The 17,752-nt window shown below is 38.8% G+C and overlaps 1 protein-coding gene across 3 annotated transcripts in view; it reads right to left on the reverse strand.

Annotated features, from left to right (window-relative positions):
* Positions 1-17,752, reverse strand: part of ttyh1 (tweety family member 1) — a 33,023-nt gene that overhangs the window by 14,801 nt on the left and 470 nt on the right. For all 3 annotated transcript variants that reach the window (XM_088084444.1, XM_088084446.1, XM_042489162.2), the window contains exons 2-5: positions 11,457-11,622; positions 8,823-9,052; positions 4,320-4,431; positions 926-1,260 (exon numbers count right to left, since the gene is read on the reverse strand). In XM_088084444.1, the coding sequence (XP_087940570.1) occupies positions 926-1,260; positions 4,320-4,431; positions 8,823-9,052; positions 11,457-11,591 (812 nt within the window). In that variant the 5' untranslated portion in view covers positions 11,592-11,622. The remainder of the gene's footprint in view (positions 1-925; positions 1,261-4,319; positions 4,432-8,822; positions 9,053-11,456; positions 11,623-17,752) is intronic.

A 17,752-nucleotide genomic window follows, 5' to 3' on the forward strand; every position in this document is an offset into this window, starting at 1 on the left:
AAAAATATTTACACCATTATGCAGAAAATTCACCAACAAAAAAAATCACCAGAGCGCAGGAAATTTGACCCCCAAACCCAACACTTCATATCGGCCCCCCCTCTAATATCCAAACAAAATCTACTCCCCTGATAGTGGGCTATGTATTGAGATATGTATTGAATTTGGAAATACACGCCCCTAAGGCTGGGGATACACTGTACAATTTTAGAAATGTTGTTTGATTTCAACTTATACTGTACCAGTAAATCGTCTGCAATGTAAAGCCAAAGCTCACGATTAATGTGCTCACAATGTACGGACCAATTGTCAAGCCACAACCTGACAGCTCACACTAGGGGAGTAAAAAGGGCCCGTTGGCCCCTGAAGACCATCCTGGCTATTGACAATTATCAGTAAAGATCAGTTTGGAAAAGCTCAGAGGCAGGTATTAGCAACAATGCTAACAAGGCAGACGCATGCTGCCTTAATAATCTGCAGCTTTCCTGGGGGCCTGGAGATCAGGGGCAAATTGAGAATTCAGAAAGGGGTGGGTCAGATCTTCACCATCCTAGGAAATGCAAAGTCGCAGACTGGAGGGTGGGTGCAATGTGTCTACAGCAATGTTATTGGTTCGGGACAGCATTACAAGCAGTAATAGCCAAATGAGCATGGCTGCTAGCTAGGTCACTCCAGACTCAGATGGCGCTCAGGGCAGTAAACTAAAGGTCAGCAAAATTAACTTATAGACTGACGTGCATGACCAGTCAAAAATATTTTCAGCGGTTAATCAATTAACTGTTAACATTTGGCATCCCTAATCCCGGCGGCACATTGTATCATTTAATCTAATGTTATTAAATAATTTATTGACAATGTTTGATCCAAATTAAAGATATACTTTTCAGTTTTTAAATAAAGATGGAGATGTGGACTGCAGCCTCACCTGTAGTCCTCATTGACCATCAGCGTGTTGGCCGCCCAGCCAGGTGAGAAGGGGCTGGGCATCAAGCCGCTGGTAGGCACCACTGTCGGGGCCACAGAGGGAGGTACTGGTGTTAGAGGTATAATGGACGCCCCGCTGATACTGTCATTCCCCAGACCTGCGTCCACACTGGACCGAGCCAGCGAGATGGAGGAGAGGAGGTTGATGACGTTCTCAGATAACCTTCGGCAGTTCCGTGTCGACACCAGGAAGGGTTTACTGCCAGTAAAGAGCTCCTCCAGAGAGGTCAGGGGGCCGGAAATAGACAGCTGCAGCCCAGAAATTGTGTCTGAAATCTTAAAGAGGATAGAAGAATGTGAGGGGAGTTAAGTGGAACGGAAACCACAAACTAGAGCTGATGACGCTCATAAAATCATGGTTGGCTCAGAGTTGTTTTTTCTTTGAGATAAAGAGCAGAAGATTGTGGTTATCTCTGTGCTGCAGCCTGCTAATGCATCCCTCATAATATATGAGACAAGTTAAAGTTAAAGCAGAGAAAAATCCATCACTTGTACTCTGACTTGCAGACTTAAACATAAAAGTGATATTTCTAATTTCCTTTCCCCTTAACATGAAAATACTCTTGAATACAAAACATATCAAGGTCTCTTAAACTGGTTAACCCTTTTTTAACACACTTTTCTTGTACTGTTTCCAGAGGCCTTTGACAATTATTGATGACATTTTTTTCAAAAACATGGGGAAAAGGCAATGACTTACTTGGTCAGAAATGTTTCACAAATTGCAAGAAATTTTTAGATTTAGAAAAGATTTTTTTTAAAGCTAGGGCAAAAAAACAAAACAAAAAACTAGGGGAAAACTTTATATGTATTAATCATAATTGCATAATCAAAATTATGTCAGAAAAAGCTCTTGACCAGCTCATTTTCTTTTTTTTGTTGTTTTTTTGGGGTAATTTTCTTGTACTGTTTTACTATTTTCTTGCTAATTTTGGGGTTATTTCTTCTTGCATTGTTGCCTTCTTCCCACGAAGTAAAGCCAATTTGCTTAGGTTTCAAGGGGTTAAACTGAAAATACTCTTTCATAAACAAAATCTCTAGATCTCTTCAGCTGGTTGAGAGAAAAGTCGTTTTGTTTTTATATAAATCATGATAAATAATTTGTTATCTGCCTCATTCAGAATAACATCATTTAAGCCTATTTTTTTGCAGCTACTGCTTTTTTTGTGATGCTTCTATGTTATTATCCAATATCTTACCCGTTTATTACATACCTGTACATACATCCCTGTGTGCAAATATAGATTTACTGTGTAATTAATACCAATACTAATCAATGCAACTGTAATGAAGCTCCTCGCTCTATCGATTGTCACAGATTTTTGGCTACATGTGACCTGCTCATGTGAACGACCATATTTCATTTGTTGTCCTGCTGTTTTTGGTCTTTTGCACTCAGGTTGTAAAGTTGGAGATCTCAGATATTTACTTTCCACACACATATTTATTGCTCTTGAAAAAGGCATCTGCTAAATGCCCGGCCTTATTGTGATCTAAAAGAACTAGAGCATGACCGCGGCCTAACTGTTCAGCTCCCCCAGTTTCACTTCAACTGGCCCTTCACTCAGTCAATGGTCGCTTTGAGTGACTGAAATCACCCAGCATGCACCATCTGAATTCGCAGCCTCCCACTGCTGAGATATTCAGATCAGCCACTTCAGATGTGTGATGTTTGAAATTAGCAGAGCTCATCTTTTTTAATGTAGGGGGTTTAAGTTTAGATCCAGACCCATATTTATGCTACCATATGCCTAATATGTGATATCAGTTTGTGTAGAATTTGTTTTTTTTGTACTAAACATTATTATATTTCTCATACCATATTTTATAGTTTATTTTGATGAACTTTAATGTGGAGGCTCATGCACACCTTTGAAAAACTTGTGGAGAGGTGCGTAGATGGAAATTGTCCATAGATGAGAAAAAGAGAGAATTCTCGCATGTTGTCCTATTAAATTCAAAAACCTTTGTTGTTCTGTTCATCAGACTGAATAAAAGAACAGAGAAAAAGTCATTCAAATATGTATAAGTATTAAAAATACATGAATGTATTTTCTATTTTTATGCATATTTATACTTTTTTAATGTAATTTTCCTACAATGTTGTTTCTGTGATATTGTTGATTATGGTTTTTCAGTTTTGCAATACGACTGCCTTCCTCCTGTTCGGCAATGTGTACAAAGTGTCCAAAAATGACATGATATTGTTATGATTCTGCCCTGGTATTTTACCAGTAGCCTGTTTTGATTGCTGACTTGTTAGACATAGTTGGTATTAACTGTTTTTAAACTAGTTTTTTGCGGTGACATAACATCTGATGGTGGGAGGTGTCCTCTGACAGGCTAAATACTCGCAGACTGTGGAGCTGATTGCAATCTCAGCTCGCTGTTGCTCAGAGGCAGAGCAGGTTGTCTTCTAGTTTGAAGGTCAGTGGTTCGATCCCCGGCTACTCCAGTCAAGAAGTTGAAGTATCCTTGGGAAAAATACTGAATCCCAAATTGCTCCCATGGCTGCGCCATTGGAGTGTGTGTGTGTGAATGGCTACTGAGTGGCAGGTGGCACTGTGTACAGTAGCCTCACCCACCAGTGTGTGAATGTGTGTGTGAAAGCGTTTTGAGTTTGACGCTAGAAAAGCGCTATGCAAGTGCAGTCCATTCCCCACTTGATTGGTCTCAGCTGAGTAGGCATTATCTGTAAATGTTTTTTAAAAAAATCAGTTTTTTTAATTTAACCCGATGAAGGTCTGACAACCAAAACATATTATATTTTGATACATTTGATAAGCAAGTATTTAATTTGTAACATGGTTCTTTTCAGTGTGTTTGTGCCCATCTCTGGTTAGACTTCTTGTTAAATGTTAGTTATTCTTCACTTTTAGCAAACGTGTTTATATTGACTAAGCGTAAGCATATTCTAAATATTATTCTGTCCAGTGTCCCTCTTTCCTTCCACTGGGTCAAATTTTGGGTCATATTAGACATCCTGCTCTAATTCTAACAACTGATATGTTCATTTCTTTGTTATGAATCGTAGTTAGCTGAAATGACTGACACAGATGAATATTGTTCTCTGGTTCTCCTGACCTGTTTCTCACTACAGTGGGAGGAGGACATTTAGCAGTCTGACACATAAACCACTGTCTGACCACAGGGAAATCGATAAAAACACAAGTTTGTATCTGATTTTCTCTCTCTCTCTGCAGACCACATGAGCACACACACACACACACACACACACACACACACACACACACACACACACACACACACACACACACACAGAGGCAGGTTAGATATTCTGCATGACAGTTTACTCGCTGACTTGCGGCACTCACCAGCAGATCGATGGAAGCTAGCGTATAATTGGCTGTGAGAAGAGACGAGGTCAACTGATACATCCCATCATTAGCCTCGCTGTTGCCATAGAAACCGATGCCTATGGCAACACTGCAAAGGGAGAGAAAAAAAGCAAGATGAAAACACTGTGGGAACGTGTGGATGTATATATGTGTGTGTGAGAGAGAGGGGGAGAAGGGGGTAGAGGAACAGATAGCAGGGGCATAAATGTAATGTTTAATTCAGTGTGTATGTACATTTTAAATGAATGTGACACAAGGAGATGGAGCTGGAGAGGATGGGATATGTGTGCTCTGGATGAGTGTATCAACAGTGGAGCGCAGGGGAAGGAATAAACAGATGATGGGGAAAAAAGCTGACTCTTAGCACTCAGCGGCTAAGCTCCAGCAAGGAAAATATTCGAAATGTTAAACATAGCGACATGTTTACACATCTTTCTGTTATTCAAATATTCAGATTAAGGCTCAGGCCAGATGTTCGTCAAATCCCCTCAAACCCGAGAGGAATGGTATGACCCAATCTCCCACAAAGTATGTGACCCAGATTAGAAAGCAGGGGGGAAAGGGAAAAGGAGGAATGTGTGTCTGCGTCTGTGTGTGCTTTGCATTTCAAGCTGCCAAATGTGAACGCCGTCTAATGCAGCTGCATTTCAAATGTTTTGGTTTTTTTTGTGCTTGTGACAAAAAGGCCACCATCTGGAGGAAAGGGTGTCACATGAAATATTTTCAAGAGGTAAACTGCTGCATTATTTTTTCATACAGTCTAGCGTAGGAGGCTGTGGAGCATCAGAGGAGTACATCACATTACATTATGAGCCATAAGGGGGAGACACGAGCCGCATCAACCTACAGTCTGTATATGATGACATCATTATGACAGCTGAAATCAGATCCCCAGTACATTATGTTCTGTGATATAACGATATGGTCACAGTGCATTTAACCATGCGGGGAATGGACTGGAATACAATAACAAGCACTGCTGAAGCATTAAATTGCACAATAATTTTATTACAGCACACAGCTGCGCCTGTAGCTTTAGATTTAAAAGGTCTGACGGGCAGCCGAGCTTCTCCTTAGTGACTTCTGCTGTACAAGAGTGTCCTGGACAGATGTCAAGCAGGATTTCTTTATAAAGACATATAGAGACAGTGCACTGACTTGATGACTGCATGGTCACCAGATCTAAGGGAAACACTGGTGGGTAAATGACTGCTGTACTGCAGGTGGGCGCGCTGAGATCATCCTCACACACACAGTGATGAGGAAACACACACAAACTAGCACGCACAGCACTGTCACATGGGCCTTGGTTGGTAAACTGCAACTTAACGTGACCATCAGCTGTCACCCTGCCATCCTCTCTTCTCCAGTGACATTGGTGACTGTGTGAGAGACTAAAAAGCACATGACGATGGTGAGGATGACAGCTTGTGATTCACAGCCTTGCTGCATTTCCACCTAAAAGTACCGTCCTTAAAGGGACATTTCACCCCAAATTCCAAAATGCATATTTTTTTTCTCTTACTTGAAGTGCTATTTATCAGTCTAGATTGTTTTGGTGTGAGTTGCAGAGTGTTGGAGATGTCGGCTATAGAGATGTCTATCTTCTCTCCAATATTATGGAACTAGATGGTACTCTGCTTGTGGTGCTCAAAGCGCCAAAAAAATATACTTGAAAAATTCAACAGAAATGTCTCTTTCCATAAATCATGAGCTGTTTACTCAAGATAATCCACAGACCACGTAGGAACTACTTTCTTTCTACCGAACTACACCTGACAACTCTAAAAGGAAGCGCGCATCTATTCATGGACGAAGATCTAAACATTAATGGCGTCCTCTTTGGCTGTAGCATTAGCTAGCTTAGTAGTGTTAGGTGAGCTCGCAGTAGAAGCACGCTTCCTTCTGCGCCATGATACGATTGGCAGGTGTATTTCTGTAGAAAGAATTAGTTCCACATGAAACAAAGATACATTGCCGTTGAGTTTTTCAAATGTATTTTTTTTTTTTGCTACTTTGAGCACCTCAAGCCGAGTGCCATCTAGTTCCATTATATTGAAGAGAAAGCAGATGTCTCTACGGCCGATATCTCCAACACTCGGCAATTCACACCAAAAATATCCAGACTGATAAACAGCACTACATGTAAGAGGAAAAACATATATTTTTGGTATTAGTGGGAACTGTCCCTTTAAGTTAAACATTGAGGTGATTATGCTGCTTCAGAGGAAGTTTTTGCTCAATTTATCTGACAGCTATATTTACTGGTTCATTTGGAGTTTGAGGTTTTACATAAAAGCCATAAGATAAGCTTATGACATGCAATGCGGCTTTAAAAATTAAATCAGCTGTATGCAACATTCAGAGCATTTTATAATACAGAGTCTGAGCCAGTATTGTCTTCATATCTCTCTCAATTTGGAGGAGATGAATCGGCGGCTAGCAGCTAACAATGCTAACAGCACAAACATTGCTAACAACGGCAACAGTGCTGACAGAGTTAACGGTGTTGAGCGGGAGGGCGATGCGCCTCTGTGACACTGCTGTGGGTCGTGATGGCGTTATGAGCAGTAACTGCCACACAATTAAAGGGGTAAGTATAAAGTATATATATATTAAGTCGTGGCAATTTGCTAGCCAGTGGGATACACATTTAGGGACTCACATTAACTAACATGCAAATGCAGCTGGACTGTCAACCGCAACAAAAAACAGAGAAGTTCAGATTCCAACACACAGAGAGACTTTATTCTGTCATTTCTTCACTAAGTGTCACGTCACACTGTCTCTATTGGCTGTTTTGACTGTTATGCTAGGCTGGTTGGGCCTACCGAGTTGAGAGCCTTTGTTTATTTGAAAAGGGGTGTGCCATAACAGAGACGATTTGGACCAGGTGTGGACTGCAGGTGATTGATGTTTCTGAGAGCCTCGAGGAAGATGGACGATGGAGTTTCCTCTTTTTCCCTGATAAATTTTGTTTCAAGTCATGCATGTCAGCATGTTTAATGTCAAATAATGTTAAAAATACAAATAAATGCTCAGCAGTGTTGGACCATTGGGAGCAAGCTGATCAAATGACGACCATCTGATCAATTCTGGGTGTACAAGGCCACAGGCCCACATCCTTTAGGCAAACATATATTTACATGGGCAGCAAAGCTCTGGAAGCCCTAGATGAGTGTTTGCCTGAAGTAACAGTATCGAGTGCCTTAGGTTGTGTTTGCTGTGACAATAGCAAACAGTGGTCTATTGCTTTTTTAATGCTCTGAATGTCATATACAGCACCTATAAACCTGTGGTTTTAAGCATTGTTGATTTTCACTTCACACTTGGTGTCATTTAAAAGGACTAGTTTGACATTTTGGGAGATATTCTTATTTTCTTTCTTGCGTCAGAGTTAGATGAGAAGACTCTTGTGTCTGTATGTAAATATAAAGCTACACATTTGTAAATATAGCATGTTAGTTCCTTTGCTTTAAAGGTGCTGATAGGCGGTTTTGTTACCCTTTGACAGAGCCAGGGCGACTGTTTCCGAGTGTTTACAGTCTTTATGCTAAGCTAAGCTAACCAGCTGTTGGCTCCAGCTACAGTATAGACATGAGTGAATAAGCCTTATTCTCAAAATGTTCAACAATTTAAAGTAATTGATTAAAATAATACTGTAAGTTTCAGGCTTAAATAGGTCAAATATTCCAATATTTTTCAGAAAAAGGCTAAGAAGTCCAAAACGTAGAGAAAAAAAATATGCTTCAGACATTTGTTTTTTCTTCTGTCCTACAGCATTAATCACCATTAATCCCTCAGATTTATCTTGGGACCCAGTGCAGAGGGCCGACACCTCGGTTGGGCACCACTGGACTAAACAAGTGTAACCTAGCTGGACCAAGACTTTGACCAGCTTTATGTTATTAAAATGCTGCTTTTGCATTGATGCATCAGTGTTAATAATCTAACAATTAGTGATTGAAGCAGTATTCAGATCTTTCTTCCTAGGTAGAAATATCAGAATACTAAAATGCTCCACTTAAAGTAAAAGTCTATCAGCAAAGTGTACTTTGAATTTCAAAAACATAAGCACTAATTATACAAAGGGAACCTGTAATTATAATATTGTTATATATTAAGCTATATTATTGTATTATTATTTTAATAGATGCATTTATGTCTGAGGGACATTTTAATGTTGTCGCTGTTTCAGGTTGTTCAGGTTGTACTGATTGTATATTTTAGAAGATTGTAAAATCATAACCTGTAAAGTAGTCACTACTTGTGACTGTTATGAAGTCATACTTTATCCTTTGCTGATTATGTACTCCTACTAATATAAGATTTTAACCAAAGTTTTTTTTACTCCTAATGGAGTATTTTACACTGTTGCAGTGGACTTGAGATCTTAATTTTTCTTCCATGACCTGTGTATGTTGTTATTAAGTTAAAGAGCTCTGTGGCTGACAATAATATCTGAGTCTTCCTTCTCACCAGCACAGCGTGACAGCCGCCACCGCCACCCACGTGACACAGCAGATGCCCCGCCCCTTCTTCCCGCTGTAGCCGTGACCTGTGCTGGCATCTTCGTCCTCCTCCTCTTCCTCCGAGCCCTCACTCCGGTCACCACGGTGACAGCAGCAGTAGTGTATGAGGAAGGAGAGGACCACCAAGAGGGAGATGACGAGAGCGATGGCTGACAAACTGGACAGAACCAGCAGAGTCTGAGAGAAGAGGAAGAGGAGGAGAAGAAAGGTATGAGTCACTGGATGTGAAAACTGGCACTTTGATTCCATTTTTACAAGTGGAGAAGAGCAATTTGAGAGAGTAAAATACCAACTAATCCTGTTAAATTCCATGGCTTGTCACATTGTCCCGCCCCCATTAAGCAGCAGGAGATGGTGATTAAAAAGGTATGAGAGTACAAACTGTGTGCTTCAAAGAGGCAGGAAAAATCAAGGATGCAGATACATTCTTTATGCAAGCATAACAAACAAATACGGGAATTTAACACAATTAATATGAGATGTTTATCGACCAATTAATACTTATTCCAAAGGTTTTAACGCTTTGCAACCTGAGAAAATTAGCTTTATTTCACTCAAAAACATGGAATGAGTAAAAGGCAATAAGCAACGAAAGAATAAATGTGCCTAAAATTGGCAAGAATTTAGTAAAAAGTACAAGAAAATTGCCTGAAAATTAGTAAGAATTAGTGGATAAAAGAAAAAAAAAAAAAAACAGACAGAAATTTCCTGGAAAAAAGCTTAAATATTATAATAATTTATAACATCATTTTAAATATGTAATTATGATAATCAAAAATGTGCCAATTTTACTTAGCTTTGTAAAAATAATTTCCTTAATCTACTAGTTCCTTGCAATTTGTGAAACATTTATTACCAAGTTGCTCATTGCCTTTTTCACATGTTTTTGAAAGAAATCAAGCCAAATTGCTCAGTGTTAAAAGGTTTCAATAACTGTGATATTTCTCAGTAATTAAGAGGGGAGTTATAATTTAAGGGGAAAATTCAATTTCAAAACTATAGTTTTTGTACATCAGTCTGTCGAGTTAAACTATGGAACAGTTTTAATGGAGCTAAAACAATTTCCTAATATAAACCAGTTTAAAATAACGTATAAAAACGTGATTTTCACGAGGTACAGAGATGAAGTTTTTACAGTAACCAGGTGTTTACAGGGGTTACTGTTTATATATTTGGTTACTTAATATTTATTTTTTCCTAGTTTATCTTCCTCTTGATTTTTATAAATAATGATGCATATTTGTAGATATTGGATTTGGGGTTTTATGCATATATGTTTAATTAATTTGAGTATAGGTTTAAATCGATGAGAAAGCAATGACTTATGGAGAAGGGGTGAGATTAAATACATTTGTACTTCTTCTCAATCCTTTTTGAATATGTAAACCAAGTCATGGAGTGTTCGAAATAAATTTCCAAATCAAATCAAAGGCATCTGAAAGCAGCACAAGGAAATTTATGTGGCCCCATGTTTCGAAGGGTTAACCCATCAATCCCTGATCTGCACCACGGCAAATATTAATGTCACTAAGCCATATCAGACTCTGCTTTTGATCAGGCTCCATGTCATAAAGTCAACATTACTGAAATGCGTTTTGCTCCACACATATCTACAGTATTATCCTTCATCCATCTGCCCGTCTGTCACTCCCCATTCCTCCACCTTCTCTCTGTCTCACCTCCTGCTCTTCCCAAAGCCCCTCCCCATCGCTCCACTCCACCCAACCCTCTTTCCCCACGCTCTCCCTCGTTCTCTCCCCCACTCTCCCCTCTCTTTCTTTCTATCCACACCACTGAATCTCTATTAATAATCTGTGACCTACTTAAATACATTCACTGCCACTCTCTCTCACTCCCACTCTCACTCTCTCTCTGCCCGGTCTTCTGTTCAACAACCTCCTCGCATTACTCATTCCCTCTCTCATTCTCCCTCTCGGAGCACTTTCAGTCTCTTTTGTCTTTCTGTTCTGCAGGATAATTTGCGTCCCCCCTCCTTTTTTTTTTTTTTTTTTTTGTACCGCAGAGAAGTCACAAACACGCACTGAGACACTGCTGGCTGGAGCGTTTTGTATGAGAGCCTGTTGGAGGGGGAAAAAAAAGGATGAAACCTTGCAATTTTGCAGCAGAACCTGCACAGTGCAGGAGCGTGCAGACAGCAGCAGATGTGGAAACCTGCTAGAGGACCATGTTGAATCTCATGCACTCCCCGAAAGCATTAAAATATCTACAGTTTGCATGCACAGAGGCACAAGTTCAGAAGAGCAGTACAGCAAAAAAAAAAAAGGTAGATTAGACATGATGAGCTAAGGGGCTCTTGGAGGGGTCGAGTGCAATCTTCCCACCAATAATTAGGTCAATGATTTGGCATGAGGGGTGTTTTAAAGGACTGTAAATGCCACCATTATTCAGGAATTTATGGACCAATTTAAAGAGCAAATTGCCCATCATCCGGTCACTTAATTGTAGCACAATATACCTGCACAGTTATAAATGCAAGTGGGGCAATTGTAATGATTACGCAACGTGGCAGCTCAGATTGGACAGTTACAGTGCAGCATGTGGTGTGGCAGGTGTCCGTTACCTGCTGGTACTCCCAGCTGTCGGGGACAAAGATGTTGTCCTTCATCTGCATGGTGAGGTCCAGCCGGGGGAGGGCGTGACACATTCTCACCCATATTGAAGGGGTATAGCTGGGCACCGTTGTCATGGCAGCCATTTTCTACTGCCACTGGTCCCCCTCCTCCACCCTGCAGGAGGGAAGGAAGGAAGGGTTAGAGCAACCAGGATGTGAAGGAAGAGCAGAGGGGGCGAGGAGAGGTGAAGGACTTCCTGAACAGGGAGGACAGAAAGGTCACTGCGAGCTCTGCAAACCGCCGCGTCCCTCCTTCATTAGGGAGCAGCGGAGACAATTTATGAGCAGTGATCACCTGAGTAAAGTTAGGATCAAAATGTCAGACGCAGTTACTCGAAAGATGCTCTTGGGAGTGTAAAGCACTGTGCCTCACTCAGGCTGAAGTAAGTGAGCTGCTCTGTTTTTAGTCTGTAACACTGTAACACTTCAGGTATAAGAGAGATTTCTGTGTATGGATTTGCAGATGTATTTGTGGTGAATGTATTTTCTTTTCTTTTTCACAATTTTCACTTTTAACCCTTTAATACCTGAGCACATTGGCTTGATTTCTTTTAAAGAAACATGGAAGGGCTACAAGCAACTTAGCAAGAAACGGCCCAAAAATAGCAAGAAATTAATAAAAAGTTACAAGAAAATCACCTTAAAATCAGCAAAAATATATATATCACAAACTGAAAATGAAAACGGGGCAAGAAAATGACCTCAAGAAAGTGCTAAAAAATCTGTAACATAATTTTAAACGTATAATTAAGATAAATAGAAAAATAGTTTTCTAGACATTTGCCTCTCTTTTTGATCATATCTAATCATGCCCCCAGCTACTTTTCGGATAATTTCCTTTTCACATATTTTTTTGCAGTTTGCAGGATCCTCATTATGTTTTTTTTTTCTTCCATGTTTTTGAAAGAAATCAAACAAATTTTCTTTCTGGATTTAGAGGTTTACATGCAAGTGAAGAAAACTGACCCAAGTTTAAAAAGCTTCTGTGGACAGATATTGCAAATTAGCTTTTTGCTGCAAACATTAAACACAGCGCATCTGCTTCTTGTGCATGAACGTACAATTACAATGCTGCTGTGAAATCCATGTTAAATAAACTAAACTATACATGAGTGAATAAAGCTGACTTGTAATCAGTTTTACCTGTCCCAATCTTCACTTTAATATTTTTAGAACAGGAAAAAGACCTCTTTTGTTGAGCATGCAATGTGTTCAGTACTCAAAAGAATAATTAGCAATTTTGGGGATTAATTCACTCATTTAATCAAAAAGTGAGGTGTATAGGATTTAGTAGCATCTGGCAGTGAAGTTGCACAAATGAAACTTCTCCCTTGTGCCAAGCGTTTAGGAGAACTATGATGGCTGATGCAAAAATGCTAATGGTCTAATCTTGAGCCAGTGTATGATTTGTCCATTTGAGCTACTGTAGAAACAACATCAAGGACTGCATAGAGGACCCACTCCATAAGCTGATATAAACGGCTCAGTCCAAGGTAACAAAAACACAACGATTCTTATTTCTAGGTTATTATAACCCAATGAAAACATAGCCATATTACAAACAATTTCTGCCAATAGATGCCCTAAATCCTGCAAACCCGACCTTTAAATACGGTTGAACAATGAATCAAATTTTTTAAAAATCGCATTTTTGAAAAGTGCAACATCCAAATCACAGGCACTTATTGTTAAAGGCAAAATATACACCAAAATATATACCATTTTAAATGGAGTATAGTTGTGCTACAGAGATATACGACAACACAAAACATACTCTTCAAACTTGAGAAAATAAATCTTTGTTCGGTACAGATCAAGATAAAGCAAAATTATCTTATTTCTTCTGTCATCTTACTGAAGAAGAATTTTTTTTGACCTGTAATGAGGTAGGAGGTATTTTGTTTGTGTGTTTTAGTGACATATACCTAACATGTATGTAGATGTGTGTACTGTATGTATGTTTGTGTCTATTTATAAATGTTCGTGTGTAAATCAGAAAAAAATCAATACATCAAATTATAATAATCATTAGTAGCAGCCTGGGGTTTTTTTTGCCTTGAATGGAGGGGGATTACATGATCATATGTAACAAATGGCTGTTATTCACCGACCTCTCTCTTAACCTTATGAAAAGGGTATCAGCTATAGGGGCAGCATGGATTATATATGGGGATATATGGGGTCTTTGAAGACGTCTCCTTGGCCGAGCATATGCAGAAGAAGAACGCTGTATATGGCACAGAGAGGAGTGTTATACAAAGAACGATATATTTGACTGCATCCTCAACCACTGCTTACTAAAGCCGGCCAAGAGGGAGAAAGTAGGGTAAATACAAAGGGCAAATCCGGTTAGCCAAAACATACACTGGAATCCTCATTACAATGACGGAGCAGAGGGGGAACAGCGGGTGAGACGGGAGCCTGGTAGGCTTCTGATACCGGCTGCCCAGATTAAGAGACCATCAGAGCTTTACTGTTTAAGAAAGGAGTGTTTTAAGACAACAGAGCACAAGGAGAAGCATTCACAACAAAAGCACCGATGATTCAATACTAAGGGTTATACAGCGCGATATTACAGACAGATACAATTCTGCATTTAACTCTAACAGGATTCAATAATGTCTGAATTAAAGGCTTTTATTATCTTTTAACGCAGCTGTTGTACAACTTTGAATCGGCACACTATTCCACTCTGCTGAGGCTTTTTACTATCCCCATTGATTCACAATCCATTGCGCATAATTGGGTTAATACTGAGCATGATAAAAGTTTAGATTTAGCCACATGTCACATTCAACGCCAGACAATTTCCACATTCAGATTTGGGGCGTTAATGGCTCAGAACAAGTTAACAGCTCACCCATAGGCCAGACAGGGCTGCTGTAAGCCCATTACAATAAGCCTGTTCACCTTAATGGTTCCAGCAGCCCAACTGTCACAAATCAAATCATTGCCAACACTCCATTTCCCTTATTAAAACTGTGCTGAACATAATGGTTCGCACACGCTGCGAAGAGTTGCATCCATCCACCACACATCTGCAGTGTAAACAGACTGTGTTGTATTTATGCATTCCTTCATGGCCATTTATCTTGAGTGAATTTATTAGATTAGATGTGTTGTAGGAGCTGTGAGGCAGGTCTATGAGGTGCATTTATCAGACTTTGGAGACGATAAAAGCTTTTTCAGAGGCGTAATAATCAAGCGAGGGAATAATTTCGCAATCAAAAGAGAATCAGTCTACCTGTTGTGATCACTAACATCAATAAAGTGGGTCAATATAGAAAAGCATTTCCTCTGATGGATGACAAGCTGCACTAATAATGATTTTCACCGTGAGGCAAATAGGAGGCAGAACACACCACACAATCCCCATTATTACTAGCTCAGAGGAAAACAATGGATACAGTATAGTATTGTAATATCATAGGGCCAGGTGATACAGCTAAAAATGCTAACATGATAAAAATGTTCATATCAGTTGATATTAATAATTCTGATAAGCTTAAAATAATTTTAGTTTGAAGTTTGATAATGTCAATAAATAAAATTAAATAAATAGTAAAATATAAAATGTAAACGTTTTAAACCCACAGTTAATTTCTGCCATTTCTCAATCAAAATAATAACAAAAAACAGACTTTGAAGACATCGTTAAGTAACGTGGGATCATTCATTGTCGATGAAAATCCGTGTGGCTTGTCTCAGACAGAAATCGTGTTCATGGACGAGTTTATGAAGACCCTTATTCATGTCATCTCATATCAGGTAATGAAATAGTCAGTCACTTAACTAACTTAATAACTTAATATTAGCATTTTATAAGTTGACAACCCATACACCTATACTGTAGCTATGTGGTAGGGTTATCTGTGGTCAAAACAACCTAAAATTAATTTCATAAGCGCGTTAAATATTGTTGTAATGTTATGATGTTACTGAACGCATTAGTGGGCGATCTCGTCGTTGTCTTCCTCTACTATGATTACTTATTTTCTTTCTATTTAATTGCAGGTGGCAACTGGCATTAAAAGTGCATTACCAACCTCCAACGTTTATGTTTTTAATTGAAAAAAATGATATCACGATAATTACTGTTAATATTGTGTTGATACACTAAAGCCAAGTATCCCTCTTTTATTCAAGAAATTATTTATACTGCAAATACTTTTGGTAGCCTACTTGAATAATAACATAACCTGCTTTTTCGGTCCACTAAATAGCTACATGGAGCCGCAATAAAATTACTGAAATGAAATGAACAGACTGAAAACTTTATCTTATTACATAAAAACAGATGTCACCAAAGGTTTTCCTTAGTTTGCAGTTAAAATAAGATAATACATTTCAATACGTTATCAAAATAATCATCATTTTGCAAAAAAGCTAAAATGACCATAACAGTGTAAGTGATTTCCACCCCTTATTACTACGCAAATAAAAAAATCCGAATCACCAGCACATCTTATCTGTCGAACAGTGATATCTCTTCTTGCACTAAATTAATTAGTGATGGGAATCAGGCTCGTCAATATAATTTTAGCCCAATTCTTAACTCACTATACATTATTATTGCAATTTTAATTTATATTGGATATTACTATAACATATATTGCAATATATTGTGATTTATTTACCATTTTTCAACTGCAAATTATGTTCCCAAAGGAAAACTTTGTCAACATCTGTTTTATGTATTAATGAATTTAGCACTACAAGTGATATTGCAGCAAGACAGATAACTTGTTGTCGTGCTGATTATTCATTATTTCACCAGAAGCCCCTCAATATGATATTATCACAATTCTTATGTCACGATACATATGGGATAGTATTCCCATAACATATACTGCGTTATATTGTGATTTAATACAACTGCAAATTAAGGAAGAATTTTTGTCAACATGTCTTTTATCTATTAAGGCCAAGTTTTAAGTCTGTTTTTATTGCAGAAAATGTATCTAATTTGACTAAAAAAACATTTTTTTTAATAATTATATTAGGTCATCAAAAAATTAACCTGTATTTGCAATATTAATAATCTACATAATAAAAGAATGATACTTGGCATCCATGTGTTAATATAATATTGCCATGCAAACTATCACGATACTATGCTATATCGATTTTTCCCTCACCCTTAAAATTATTTCCGGTTGCATGAAGCACAGTGGTGATGGACATCAGGTCAAAGTTCGGGTAAGATTCTCCTGCAACCCATAAAGTTACTGAAGCAACTTAATGAGGTGCTGATGGGGGTGAGGGGGGGTCCACAGTCCTCGGGAGCAGCAGTTACTCAGCAGTTGTCACAGATAGGAACCCTCAAGTTGACGTGATGTCTCCTGCCAGCTTGTTATCATGCCTCTTACCATTGCATAACTGAAGCCAAATAAATGTGATTTTGAGCTCAGTTGGTGGAAAGGAAAAAAAGAAAATGGAGCGACGAGAAGAGAAGTGGCAAAAAACCACTGACTCTCACCCACCCGTGGGCTCTGAAGAAAAAAAACAAAAAACAAAAAACAAACCAGAGGGAATAATTCTGTTGAGTTCAGTCTTCAAGAAGCTAAGACATCACTGAGAATGAAATCACTTGCGTGATATGAGACTCCATGATGTCTGAATGTAAAGAAAAGGGCCATTTTGTGATGCGGCTAATGAGAACAAGGCTGAGGCATCTCTGTCAGCTGAATTTAGGATCATGTTTAGCACAGGAGATTCATCTCCACCTTCATCTTTTTACGACAATACAGCTCTCCTGAGCAGGAGATATAATTAATGTGGTTCTTTTGCTGCCGAAATGAAGCACATTTCCAATTTGCCTCATAAAATCTGTTATGGTTCACATTAAAGCCTGAGTGGTCGTCTAATAGCCTCCTATCAACAACCTTAATGGCTGTAATTTATGACATCACATGACACACTAAAGGAGAAATTAATTGACGTCTTTGAGAAGGATGCAAAGTTACCTTCATCTACTGCTGTGAAGCAACAAGAAAATTCTAAATCAAAATTCAATTTTCACTTCACATTCATGTGCAAAGATTCAGCTCCGCAACAATGAACCTTCAAAGTGAGTGCAGCTGACCGAAGGTAAGTGAGTGCAGCTCATAGTCAGTAAGTCAGAGCGAATCAGTGCTTTGATGTGTGCAAGAGTCCAGCATGACAAGTTGATGGTGACAAAATGCTTCCACACTACTGACCCAACTGACAAACCAATGCAGGAAAAAATAGTCAATTATCTTGCA

The sequence above is a fragment of the Plectropomus leopardus genome, chromosome 11 (genome assembly GCF_026936395.1).
Source record: "Plectropomus leopardus strain MGB_pleo_1.0 chromosome 11, ASM2693639v1, whole genome shotgun sequence".
In the NCBI taxonomy this organism is placed as follows: Eukaryota; Metazoa; Chordata; class Actinopteri; order Perciformes; family Serranidae; genus Plectropomus; species Plectropomus leopardus.